Genomic DNA, 14,151 nt, shown 5'->3' on the forward strand with positions numbered 1-14,151 from the left:
TAAGTATATAGATAAGTGTGTGTGTATATATATATATACATATATCTATATACTTTTGTTTGTATGCATGGATATATATACACACGTGTGTGTGTGTGTGAATATATATATATCATAAGTGTGTGTATATATTTGTAATGAGTGTGTATACTACAAGTCCCACCATGCTTTGCGCCAACAGTAGGCCGACAGGTCCAACGCAATGCATGCTGGGTTGTGTAGTCTTGCAGTTGTGAAACGAAGGACTCCTTTTCCTCTAAAGCCCTTCTCCGATTCGGCTCCTGATTGGCTGCGGGAGGGGCGGGGCGGGGAGGGGCGGGAAGAGCAGGGAGAAGAGCGCTAGGCAGGGAGAGGCGGAGGCGGGCTTTCGGGTGATGGACGCGGGTGAGCTGCCAATGGCGCGGCTGCGGCGTTGCTGGGCGGGGCCGGGCTGCCCGCGAGGGGCGGGGGGAGGCCTGTGGTGCTCGCGCCTCCTTGTCCTGGCCGGTGCGTCGCGCGACGTCCTGTGTGGAGCTCGGAGGGTTCCTCGCGGGCGCAGCCGGCGGAAGGCGGTGAGTCTGAGGCGGTCCCGGCGGTGCTCCTTCCCCCCGTCTCACGAGCGGGCTTCCGAGGCGCCCCCGAGGGCGGAAAGCGACGCCCCCCTCTTCGTGGGGACGCCCCTCCGCCCCTTCCCCTGGGGACCCCCCTTGGCCCCTCCCCACCCCACCGAGCCTCCTCCACCCCCTCCTCGTGGGGACCCCCTTGACACCTCACCCCCTCCGTGGGGACCCCCTTTAGTCCCTCCCCCGCCCCACAGAGCCTCCTCTACCCCCTCCTCGTGGGGAACCCCTTTTAGCACCCACCACCCCACAGAGCCCCCTCTGCCCCCTCCTCCTGGGGACCCCTTTGACACCTCACCCCATCCCCCTCCACCCCCCTCCTTGTGGGACCTCCCCACTGCCACCCCATGGAGCCCCTTCTGCACCCTTGACCTCCCCACTGCCACCCCACGGTACCCCTCTGCCCCCCCTTCTTATAAGGACCCCTTTTAACACCCCATGGATACCCTCCGCCCCCCCTTCTTGTGGGGACTCTACTACACCATCCTGGCTCTCTAAACCCCCAATACACAAATACGTAAGCCCCAATATAGAAATGGATACATATGCAATATATAAATAGATGCACAAAGACAGTGGGGACCCCACTGTCCCTTCCACCCACTGCCAGGACCCTATCCTTCCACCCCTATCGCCACCCACTCCTTGCTTCCATAATGCCCACCCAGCACTGTTCACTATAATAAAATGTAACATTACCATGAAGCCTGGCACTAGTGAGAGCTATTTTAGCACCATTGCTAAGGACCTGAGCAGGGCTGGGACACCATCTCCTGGTCCCTGAAGGGGAACACCTGATGTTGCCCCCCCTTTAACTGGTGGTGCTCTAGTCCAGTGGTCTTCAGCCTTTTTCATTCCTGTGAGTTGCCACGACCCTATTGGGGTACCAACCCCAGGGTTGAAGAACACTGGTTATATTGATTATTAACCTGTGCACCTATTGACGTAATAATAAAGGTTGCATCTATTAATGCAGTGTGATGAAGCAATAATTAAACACTAAATGTTAATGTTGAACTCTTGTTAACAGTGTGTGTTGCATCACAGTCATGTTTAATATTGCATATACCGTCAACAACAACAGCAGTATTTATATACCGCTTTTCAACAATTAGTTGAAAAATTAATTCAGTTCTCTTTGTATGTGAATTTGTTATCTGCAGATTTGCTTGCTTGTGAGGGGCAGAATTGCCACCTGCCTCCTGTGACTCTGTTGCCTCTTGTGCTGGTGCCGCATCAAATTGGCATTGGCCTGTGGAGAATTGTTGGACATGTTTGTGTCCACTTCCAGACATGCCCCACCATCTCCGGGACTTCATCTGAACCTTCACAACCCTGGTGATGATCAGAGGCTGATGGTGAGAGGTCACTGGAAGGGTACCTGAGGGCTGCTCTGGAACTGGGGCGAGCCAAGGAAAGCATTAGACAGGTGGCGAAGGAGGATGGGTGAAGCAACCCCCTCCCCACTGCTGAATTCTGAGGCCTTGTTGTTGAGCCAGCAAGCTTCAAAAAGTCAAGGGGTAGCCAGCACAGAGAAATTGCCGTTGCCACAATCTTTGAAGGATATCCAGCACTGAGGATATCAAGGATCAGATGTTGATCAGATCGCTTTTAAAAGGGCATTGGACAAGTTTCTGGAGGAAAAGTCCATTACGGGTTACAGGCCATGATGTGTATGTGCAACCTCCTGATTTTAGAAATGGGCTATGTCAGAATGCCAGATGCAAGGGAGGGCACCAGGATGCAGGTCTCCTGTTATCTGGTGTGCTCCCTGGGGCATTTGGTGGGCCACTGTGAGATACAGGAAGCTGGACTAGATGGGCCTATGGCCTGATCCAGTGGGGCTGTTCTTATGTTCTTATGATGAGCCCTTGCTGTCACCCAGACCTGCAGACCTCAAATTCAGATTCAGGTTCTTAAAGTTAATATAATGTATAGTGAAGGAGGGTCCCCTTGAACTTAACCCCATTTTCCCCATAGGCTTAATGATTTAGTATCTGCTAATTTGGTACCTGCTGGGTTTTCCAGAAATCTAACCCCAGCAGATAATGAGAACTGACTGTATAAAAGCTCTAATCCTATTCATGTTTTCTTGGGAGTAAGCCACATTGAACAGAATGGGGTTTACTTTGAAGGAAACTTGTGTATTGTATGTAGTAGTAGTAATGTGTTAACAATAAACATTAATGTTACACTAATGTAGCATATTAGTAATGTAGGTATTGTGTAATATGAGTGTGACGTCAGTGATAGATTATTGCATATATTGTGTTGCATGACAAAAATGTCATACTGATATCTTAATGCATAGATTCATGTAACATATGTTTATATGTAATGCAATTAAGTTAATATGCATATGTTGATAATAATGGCTATTTTTATCATCATCATCATCATCCATTAATAATAATGCAGTCCTGAACACCCATATTAGTGAGTGCCTCACAGACGCAGTGAAACAACTTGCAAGTAAACACGCTTAGGATTGCTTTATTTCTTCTGTGTTATTAAAATATTGCTGGATAGCTTGACTGTGCGGATTGCCCTGTCCCTGTGTGGAAATAGACTGGCTCATTCTATGCCACAGCAATATTAGGTGCTAGAGGAGACATGATTTGTGTTTTATTTTTCTCTTGAGAAGGATTGTGTTGGGGGGGGGGGAAAGTGCTGTCTTCTGATGTGTGAACTGGGATGTCTGGTTCAGATGTAGGGATGTGTTGTTGGATCTGCCTATGTGAACTTGCCCTAAGATGCTGACCTTAAACCTTTTCCTCCAACCCTTCTAAATTTAGCCTCCCTTCCTTTGCCTTGTTCATGTATCCCATTCCCCCCCCCAAATTTTTTTTAATCTATTTGGGATGGTTAAAGGGATCTTAGTCGTCCTTTAACCTGAAGGGTTTTTCTTTTTGACACCTTTCTTAGTCAGACATTGCTTAACTTTAATTTTTATAATGATATCCCTGGCATGATTTCTTTAGACCTTATCTGATTTATGCCCTCCCTGTCTATGGGCTGTCACTCTTGACTCTGTCCGTGACACTAGGTTGCGCCCTGGATTCAAACTGACAATAGCAGTGCAGATCAGAATCCTCACCTCCACCCATAAGTAATATGAACATGGGTGTGTGGAAATCCATCCTTGAACCTTCCTGTTACTGATTAGTTAAGGGTGGTTGAAATGTGCAAAGAAAGCAACTAATCTCTTGACACATCACTTCTATCTTCTCTTCCATTCCTGCTTCCCCAGGCACCCCATGTTTCATCTTCCCCCCCCCCCCCAGTTTCTGAATATTGGATCTGATGTGTCCTCACTTCTGTAGTCTAAGACTGTGATTGTCAACCTTTTCCATCTCACGTCACACTGATAAGGCACTAAAATGATCAAGGCACACCACCAGGTTTTTGACAATTGACAAGGCACACCATGCTGCCAGTGGGGGCTCACATCTCCCATTGGCCCTATTAATAAATGAGTATCTCCCAAATTCCTGTGGCACACTTGTGGACCACTCGCAACACACCAGTGTGCCACGGCACAGTGGTTGAAAATGGCTGGTCTAAGATCTTGTTTTGGTGTGACACACCTCCACCTCCCTTGCTCTTTCCAGTAACTATGACTTTGCACTTTTGTCCACACCTTTGTGTATGTGTGCCCCACCTTCCTCCTTTTCTTGTTTCGGGCACCTCTCCGTGCATGATACACACATGATCACACCCTTCTGCTCCTTGTTAATTCTAAAACACCCCATGGTTCTCTGCTTACAGTGATCAACATGGGTTATAATCTTGCAACTCTCAGTGAAACTGTGCTGAAGGGGTCAAAACAATTCACCCTTTTACCACTGAAACGGGCCTGTTTATAAGTACTAAGGGGTGGATGAATTGATGAATGTGAATTAGTTACCCCTTGAAATACTTCTGTGATTGTCCTGCTGTAACTTGAGTGGGGACTTTGAATAGAAGGTGGAGGAAGGGAGATCGCTGTCTCTAGGAGAGTGTGGTTGAGTGGGGAAATGGACAGTGGAATGGAATATCAATATTGCAAGTGTCTTATGAATTCTAATTGGATTTAACATCCGAGATCAATAAAGCCTAAAGGAGCTAATTTCTCTCTCTTAACATACATGCTCTGGTCAGGGAGCGGCCCTCAAGAGATGTGAGCATGTGGATTGGAGAAAGTTAGCAATTTGTGTGTGTTTCTTTGTAAACAAACTGCAGTTGTGGGGCAGGTGGAACTCAAATTGGTTTGATTAAGGAACAATCTCTTCCTTTACCTGGGAGTAGCTGTATTTGAGCAGGCGTCTTTGCCTACAGGTTCATGTTGTAGGCAAACCCGTTCAGGCTCGGTGAATCTCGAAGGTAATGAGTAGGCTTATTCAGTACCAGTGTTTCTGCAGTCATTGGCTGCCTGCCGTGGGTAATGGTGAGAGAAGGGAATGCATGTATGTGTATATACTGTATTTAATACTCTCTCGATGTGAGCATTTGGTCGCTCAAAGAATTTAAACGATGAATTTTCTGCTTGATTGTCTAGAAGGTGCAAAATGCAAGGAAAGCAAGTAGGTTATCCGTTACTATTTTTTTCCTCTCCTTCAGGAACCCAGCGTAATTTGACAGAAGATCGTTTGTAAAGGATGGAGAGCCTGGTGTAAGAAGATTCATTTTCCTCTGCTTTCTGCCAGCCTTCAGAGGGACACAACTGTACTAATTCTCCCAAGATTTCCTCCGGAAGTTTGGTCTCTTGTGCACCTTTCAGTCTGGCTGGGTGTTTAGCATGCGGATTGTACCTCTTCACTAATGAGAGGGAGAATGGGAACCCAGGGCAGCCCTGTGAAGAGCTATGATTATCTGCTCAAGTTCCTGTTGGTGGGAGACAGTGATGTGGGAAAGGGAGAAATCCTGGAGAGCCTTCAAGATGGGGCATCAGAATCTCCTTACGCCTACAGCAATGGTAAGCATTTTGGATCAAAGCACACGAGTCAGTATTCTGCACGAATGGAGGGAGTGGGAGTCCCTCACTTATAGGGTGTAAATTCATAGCATATCCTCAGCTTTGCATGCTTTGAGAACAAGTATTTGTTCTCAAAGATAATGACAGTGATAACTAAATGCATCTTTTATGATGTCTGTTCTCTGGTTTTGGCTTGGTATTCTGTTTAAGGGGGCAAAACTTAGTTCAGCCCTATGGAGTCACGTTTGAGTGAACATAAAGGTTGTGCTCTTAGTTCCCCAAACCTATTTGAAGAGCCCCCTCCTGTTGTTGTGTTGGAGAAATGATTGAATGAGCATGGTAGCGCACTTTGAAGTGCTTGCTTAGAATAGCAGATCCTGCAGTGTTGTTAAGGTGACTCAGAAGCGTGGCACTTTGCACTCTTCAGATTTTACGTGGTGAGAATGAAATCCTATTTTGTAGGACTTTGGTTGAGGGTGTAATTCAGAACTTGATTACATTTAAAGGTAGAGTTTGAAGTTGTGTACTCAGAGAGCTTCTAGACAAGCTCGCATGTACAGCATTTCTGATTTTGGGCACAAGGAGTGCAGAGCTAAATCAGGCTCTTTTCTGCTTAGATAAAGGCTCTGAAAAGCCTGACAGACCATTAACTGTTGTGTCACAAGACTATAATTAAGAGCCAAGATGCAGCACAACACTTTCCCCCGCATCTTTCTGTGGTAGTTAAAATGTAACTCTTCCTGGCAGGGTCCGTGTCCTGTGGCAATTTGCAATCTGTCATAGCTCGAGCCATCTTAAATTTCATATGATGACCCCAGGGGCTTGACAGCAGAAAGCAAGTTTCTGCACCAGTGCTGGTCCTGAGGCTTTAACACTTGGCATCTGACACCTTCTCTGAGAGCTTCCATCATATATAGTTTGAACAGAGCCTGTGAGGTTCAAACAGCATATGATAGAAGCAGAATTGTTTAAACTAAGGGCTTCCAATTGTTTATACAGCAGAAGATGGGGCTCTGACTTTCAAGGCAATATGCTAAATCCTTCACTGTTTGTTGCTTACATCCTTGCAGCCCTCCTTCCTCATTCCCTGTTCCCTTCCTGCCCCAGCTTATTATCCATAACCAAGGCAAAGGTTATGTTTGGTACTAGGAACTTGCCTGAGAGGAAAGGCACCTGGGAGGACAAGTAAGGTAGGTAGGTGGTGGAAGTGCTTAGAAACATCCCTTCTGCTTTAAAAATTGGACTCCCTACTTCAGATATGATTGGGGTGGACTTAGATTTTAGCAAATCATTCTGCAGTTGTCTCGTGTAGTCTGAGCCTGAGAATCTGATAGTAGTTTGACTTGTGACCTCATGTTACTGATGTCTGCTATGGAAAGCTACAGGAGCAGCTTGTGCACTTTCTTGTTGAGGGTAGTGATGTGAAGAAAGAAGACAGAATTGTTTTCAGTAGTGAACCCAGGAACAGGAACATACATTCGGTGCTAATGCCGTAAAAGGCATGTCAGTGTTTTGGTGGCTTGTGTAATTTCTCAGTCCTGTAGACTGACTTTCAACAAAGGTTCCAGGGCAGTTAATAATAATTTGTGCCAATTTTATAGTTGTAAAGCAAAAAGAAAAGGGGGGGGGGAATATGTCTTTCAGAGACGTATTTGATCAAGAACATTCCCTAATGTTAGCAGCTATCTAATGTCCTGGAAGGTGAGGTCCTCTGAAACAAACCAGTTGTAGGCATCTCCTAAAAATGGAGGAACAAGTAACCTGCTTCTGAAAAACGCTGGTCACTTGCATCTCCTTTGAATGTCAGTAGGAGGTGTTGACTCCACAAATGTGTGATAGATTTAACTTTTTGTGCTTGTCTGATCCTACACGCGGATCCTTGTTTGTGTCAGATCTTCTAACACACAAACATGGCTAAAGTTTCTTATCTCTTCCTGACTGGCTTATCTATATTGCTGCTGTTCTAGCGTGTAAGCCTGTCTTGTTTTGTGTATTATTTTTTTTTTTGCCCAGTACACGGTGGAAAGATAATATTATCTGCTAAAAATATCTGTTAGAAACTGAATGGGCACGTGTACTTGTGGTCAAACTGCCTGTTCGGTTCATTCTTCAGACTTTGGCCTCTGAACTGCAGATTGTCAAGCCTTCTGCAGAACCTCAAGCTTTCTAGAAAAAAGTCAGGGTGAAGCTGGTGACAATGCAAGCTTTTATTCTTTTCCTCAGCTGAAACTGAGATGTGCATTTGGGTTTGGTATTGGGGTACTCTATTTATTAGCTGCTGTTTATCTGTTTGCTGCTCACCTTCAGTCTGAACTAGCAACCTGGCAGTAAAACGCTCATTTTTCCTTTCTGTCTTAAGCTTGGCGGTCTTGTAATACTGTCTCAAAACCACAAAATCGGAACGTTATGTTGAGGCTCTTGTGCAAAGCCTAGAGACTACTAAACACATCCTCTTTCCCATTTAAGCAGATGTTGCCTTGTGCCATCCAGTTCTCATCTTTAATGCAGCTCGCTTTCAGCATTAAATCACTCCAATCTCTGGGTGTTTTTGAAGAATCACTTGGGGTGAAGTGCATGGAAACTGCTCTTGACAATATTGATACCATCAGTTCTGGAAAAGCAATAAAACTTTAGTTTGCAAGAGGTTTCTGGCACTTGTCAAACTTTCCAGGAGGGGGAAGGAAGGAAAAAAAGCTGTAGATGGTTGAGAAAAACGTGGAATATCTCTTCCACACTTAGAATTCTGAGTATGAGCCATTAAAAGCGCTAAAAATCTCTGTGTTGTTTTTCGTTACTGGTATATTAGGAAAATAATAAAGGGGTATAGGATGAATCTTGAAGATCACTTCAATTTTTCTCTCTCCTCTTCCCTGTTCTGTATTTTTTAGCCTGATTTGTAGACCAGAAGCAGAAAGATGCTGGTGCTAATGACTAATTGTAAGGAAAGATGGGGTTTTTGAGACTCGGAACTATAATTTCTCTTCATACACAACTCATTTCTGCCACCTATTTCAGTGCGTTGTTGAACAAAGAATTATTCTGGCAGGTTTCCTCCTTAATCTCTCTACACCCATATCTGTTGGCATCCTTTAGTCTCGGAAGACTATGGGATCGCGCTCTGAATGGTGGTTCTGGAACAGAGTGACCTCTCCAGTGTGCGAAACCTGGGTAATATAGATATGGTGGATAGACGTTACCCATGCAGCAACGTCACTGAAATGGTCCAATGGAAAGATAAAAGCCAATATGGTTGGTTCCAGCGGCGTCGTAGAAGTTGCCAGAACGTGACTGTGTTCAGCCATGAACTGCCTCAGGGACTCTGGCTCTGGATTTTGCCTCGAGGTTGACTCCTGAAACCTTTTCCATAACTGGATGTAGTCACAAGGCAGTGGAGGTTTGAGATCAGAGTTTTCCTTCTCTCAGATGAGCTGCCTTCCTGGGCTGACGAGTCTCATCTACCTGGTGGCTGTTTAGTTGCCTTGTTCGACAAGTATAGCCAAACTGAGGGCCTATTCTTGTCCCCAGCCCCCAGGGGATATCCCCAGGGGTTACACCCATATATACTGCTAACATAGTGCTTGATTCCTTGGGCTTGGTTTGTGACCTTCGCTGTCATCTCAAAACTTGCATTACAGTTTTTCTTCTGGCTCTTTTGCAAGTGTTGGTGTGACTCCACAAAAATTGCAATAGTTGACTTGCATCACTTTGTTTTAGAGCAGGGGCAACCAACCCATAGCACATGTGGCCGTAGTGCCACATGGACACTTCCTAAGTGGCACATGCAAAGTCACCATATACTTTTGGGGGGAAAAATAATAATAAAAAAAAAGCAGTGCAGCGGTTTAGTTTGCTTGATTTCTTTATTACTGCTTACACAGCACGTTCCCAAGTTTCTAATGCTGCAACGGGTGCACTCGGGTACCATGCCTACTCTGCTTGATTTGGAAAATGGGGAGGAATGGAAAATGGGGAGGAATGGCAGGACAAGAATCATGAACGGGAGAGAGAGCCAGTAAGGCGAATGGTAGTGTGATGCCTTTCACTAACTGGCAGATCACTCACTTCCCCAAGAAGGCCAGATTGGTAGAGCACTGAAGAGGCGATGGGCGGCCTGTAAAAGGCAGTGGGGGCTGAGTGGGGCAGCACAAAGATGGCTGATGAGTTCAGCAAAGCCCAGGTGGCCCTGCTCGGCAAGGATACCATCTTTAGGAAAATAATCCTCAAAGAAATCCTGGCTAAGATCATCTTTGAGGTCAAGAAGGTGGGCAGGCTGGGCTGTGCAGAATGAATGCACCTTATATGGACCTCAGAACAAGTCCTGCTGGTCTGGACTAAAGGTCCATGCAGGCCACCTTTCTGACCACATTGACAGTCAGCCAGGTATCTTTGTAAAGCCTCAAATAGGCAACAGCACTGCCATGTTTCTTGCCATGTGCCTTCTGGCACTTGGAGATATGCTGCCTTGAACATGGAGGCTTTGTGTAGCTGTTGTGGTAATCGCTAAAAGTGCTGTTAAGGTGAAGTGGCACGTTCAAGTTTCTCTGCATAAAAAGTGGCACACAGTGTGCTGTAGGTTGGCCACCCTTGTTTTCGAGCATGTGGTAGTGAGTGCCTATATTTTGTGAAGGCCTGGAAAATGATTGTAGAGTGGTCTTTAAAATTTAAAATCCTCTCCTCACTCTCTTCTCCCTCCCCCTTTTGTGATCATGCTCACAAAATGTGGACCAAACAAAGGATCCATAGTTGGACCTCATTCCACGAACAGTCCCTCCCTGATGGTCTTCCTGCTGCTGTTGAGCACACCCAACTTTGCTGGCAAGTCAAAATGTGTGTGATTTTTAGTTGAAAGTCCGTTTGCTTGTGGGAAAGAATAGCATGTCAAGTCGATGTGTCACAAATTCCAGTCCTCTTGTTTAAATGAGCTGCTGAAATAATCATGCCCAGCTTGTTCTTTTTGCATTAGTGTTCTATTCTCTGCACAGTGATGACTCATGTGAAGTTGTCCTTCTCTTCTCTGGTCTACTTGACAATAGGCACAAGTGACTTGCAGCCATGTGACAAGGGCTTCAGCATCTGCAAGGCATTAACACTGGGCTGGATTCGTAATATGCTCTTCCATCTACTCAAACGTTCTCGATTAGACATAGTTACTAGAGATCACTGCTAGAAACCTTAGGTGAGAATGCTGTGTTAGTGGGTCTGAGGATACTGTAAAGCAAAAGACAGTTTATTAGTAATTAAAGACCACATTTGGGCAACAAACTGTAGAATGTAGCTAACTTTCATGCTGCATGAACATGTTTCATCATGGAAGTTTTATCCACAGTTGTGAAAATGTGATTTAGCCCTCATAATCTACAACAGCAATGTGGGAACCACAAATATTTACTAATTTTGCTTCCTCCCTTATCCTTGGCTCTTTAGAACTCTTCCCTCCCCCAAACCTGGTGTGTTGTTTTTTTTAAATCCTCTGCACCTTACTAGCCTTTAAAGTTGCTACATGGAGGTGAAAGCTGAGACTTTAACTGTATTCTGCCTTGTGCAAAAGAAAATGTTTGGCAGGACATATATGAGCCAGACTCTGCAAGACAGTCTTTCAGTTCTGAGCAGTTTTCATAATGTCAAAATGCAGGCTTTGTGATAAACTTGCCATTTAACAGGAATAGAAGCCAATAAACATGAGACCTGTGTGTATATATATGTTCTTGTTTTCACCTCTCATTGGCTCTTAAAATGGACATAGGCTCCTTTTTCCTGTGCATATGTTGCCAGATCTGTTTTATTGAAATTTATTTTATTTGTAAATTCATAACTTTTCATGTAAGTACAGGACTGGGATAAATCCAGGTTATCTGGACATCTAAATTGTGATGCCAGGGGCCTAGGAAATGGAACTATTTATTCAGCCTTGTGCAGGGTTGGCTCAGTACTGTTTTTCTGAAACTGTGTGAAATGGTTATTTTGGAATAGAGGGAATTTTCTGCTTATTTAAGCTTCCAAGCTGCACAGAGGTCTATCAGTATTTTGGTGGTGGTTGTTAAGAATACTTGTATACCTCTTTTCAATACAAAGTAGTTCACAAACTAGAATACATAGCAAAATAAATCAATAAATGGTTCCCTTTCCCCAGAGAGCTCGCAGCCTAAAAAGATGCAGAAGAGATACCAGTAACTGCCACTGGAAAAGATGCCATGCTGGGGTAAAAAGGGACAGTTGCTCTTTCCTTTATTAAATATGAGATGGGACCCATTTAAAAGGTGCCTCTTGGCTCAGTTAACAGGGTTGCTAAGTTTGTTTTTTAAACTCAGACAAGAGTAGGTGTATTAATATTGTACTTTGAAAATGTGTCCCTTTGTCTAAGCTAAGAGTCGCTTGTGTGTAAGCTAATGTCGAGGATGTTCTAGCATTTTAGTGTGTGATGGAGACAAAAGATTGTAAATTAAGCCTTGCTGTCTAGATTCTCCAGCAGCTGTAGAATGAATCAGCAGAGAATGTTTCTGGAGAAACACTATAGAGCCTGAGAATCTTCTCCAAGAGAAGAGTGACCTGAAGGCAGTCTCTCCTCATGACAGTCCCTTCAAGGAAATGTTTATCTCTAGCCTAGCTTAGATGTCTGACATAATAGCAAAAGAATCTAGACCTTGGACCCAAGTTCTGTGACTTGCTTCTCTTGTCTTCCTTGTATTTTCTGTATATGTCTTCAAGGCCTCATGTGCAGAAACAGCATTACTTTTGACATCATTCCTACCTAATTCTCCATTTTATTCATCTAGGTGTAGAAAGCTCATGCTAACCCTAATTCTTCTAGGCTACCACTGTAAAGAGAATTTGGCTTAATTCTTGAGTGATCTTCCAATGTTAGTTTGAGGAGCAGTTCATTGATTCTGTTTCAGGACTTTATCTCTAGTCAAAGATGAGTAGTTTACCTCGGCAAGTTTTACAGTCCTTGTAAGGCCTCTGCCTCAGTGTACAACTGTGTGTCATTTGTCCAGTTAAATAAAGCAACGTAATGCTTGGAGTGAACCACAGTGGCATGAGGGGAATCTGGTTGTGATGCCTCCATCAGTGGGGTTGGGCCAACAGTTCACATCTGAGCTGGGAGGAACTGGTTTTTATGTGCTTTTCACCTAGAGAAAAACGCAGTGTTGGCCTTTGTCCTGTTAGCTCTCCTGTGGTAGTTTCTTAAAAGGCAAGCATTACCTGTGCCACATACTCTCTGGGTCAGTGTCCTTGATTTTCCAACCAGTGAGTATTTGGCTTTGGGCTGCTTGTTTTTTATGTCATGTCAAAAGGTGAAGATTGGCATGGATGTCATTTCATGAGACTTGGGAATAGCATGTAGAATCAGTTGACCCTAGTGACAAATGCCTCCTTGTTGTCATCTCTTACATCTAGACTCTCTGGTACACACAGTAGCTCCAATTTCACAGGTTTTTCCTAACCCTCGTTGAAGGTTTGTGCTTCTTTCTCTGTCATCTTTTTGCTCTTAGAGGATCAAGTCAACAATTAACAAGTGAAAATACTGCCTGCGTTGAGAGTCTGATTTCAAAGATAACAGTAGTAACAAGTTTTTCTTGTCAGACATTTGGAAAGTCGTCATAAGAATGTTGCCTAGATCAAGAGATGTCTGTAGATATCTTAAAACACTGAACAGTGCCACAGGAGATAATGTTGTATGCTTGAACTGGATATGGAGTTTATCACTGTAATAACAGTGTTTACAAGACAGAGAATGAAATATCTATTTCCCCTCCCTAGCTAAGTGCCATTAACAGCTGCTTATTTGTTTATACAGAGCTGTATTCTTGCAAACTCTGGCATTGGTAGTAACCTTGTGAAAGCCAGCACTCTGTTGTGGCTGGTGCACTTCATTCTAGACCACTTTTGCAACTTTCCCCCAACTATTGTAACTCTTTGTGCGCTCTTAAACACTTAGAATTTCCAGAGGGATTCAAGCCTTGGGCCCTTAAGCAGGTTGAGCTTGGAAAGGATTTGGAAGTACGTTAAGTTCTGTGTTGACACTAACTGTGCTGTTTGTTCCAGTAAGTGGTTTGGGAGGTGGACTTAGACCTGGATGATCCAGGTTCAAATCTCCCCTCAGCCACAAAGCTTCCTGGGTGACCTTGGGCCAGTCACTTTCTCTCAGCCTCACCTACCTCACAGGGTTGTTGTGAGGACAAGAAGGAGGGGAGGAGCAGCTGTGTAAACCGCTCTGAGCTCTTTGGAGGAAGGGCGGTATAAAAATGTGAATAAATAAAAATAAAAATAAATTATCAAAGCAGATGCAGAGCACTGCCAACTTTTAGCAATTGCACAGGATAGTGTTGTGGTTTGTCCTTTATTCTGCACAAGCCCAAAGTACAAAATTGAATAGCTATTGCAAAACTGTGTTGCCTCCTCCCCCCCCCCCAAAAAAAAACAAAACCTAAAACCACTCTGCTATCTTGAGTGTTTAAGCAAGTTTTCTAAAGCAGGGGTGTCCAAACTTTTTGGCAGGAGGGCCACATCATCTCTCTGACTGTGTAGGGGCCAAGAAAAAAAGAATTAATTTACATTTCAAATTTGAATAAATTTACCTAAATGAATATATTAGAGGTG

At 44.3% G+C, this 14,151-nt stretch overlaps 1 protein-coding gene across 1 annotated transcript in view; it reads left to right on the top strand.

Moving 5' to 3' along the window:
* Positions 1 to 452: 452 nt before the first annotated feature.
* Positions 453 to 14,151, top strand: part of RAB40C (RAB40C, member RAS oncogene family) — a 41,531-nt gene continuing 27,832 nt past the window's right edge. Inside the window, exons 1-2 of the mRNA XM_066609442.1 lie at positions 453 to 551; positions 5,199 to 5,553. Coding sequence (XP_066465539.1) covers positions 5,400 to 5,553 — 154 coding nt within the window. The 5' untranslated portion in view covers positions 453 to 551; positions 5,199 to 5,399. The remainder of the gene's footprint in view (positions 552 to 5,198; positions 5,554 to 14,151) is intronic.

The sequence above is a fragment of the Tiliqua scincoides genome, chromosome 13 (genome assembly GCF_035046505.1).
Source record: "Tiliqua scincoides isolate rTilSci1 chromosome 13, rTilSci1.hap2, whole genome shotgun sequence".
Classification (NCBI taxonomy): Eukaryota; Metazoa; Chordata; class Lepidosauria; order Squamata; family Scincidae; genus Tiliqua; species Tiliqua scincoides.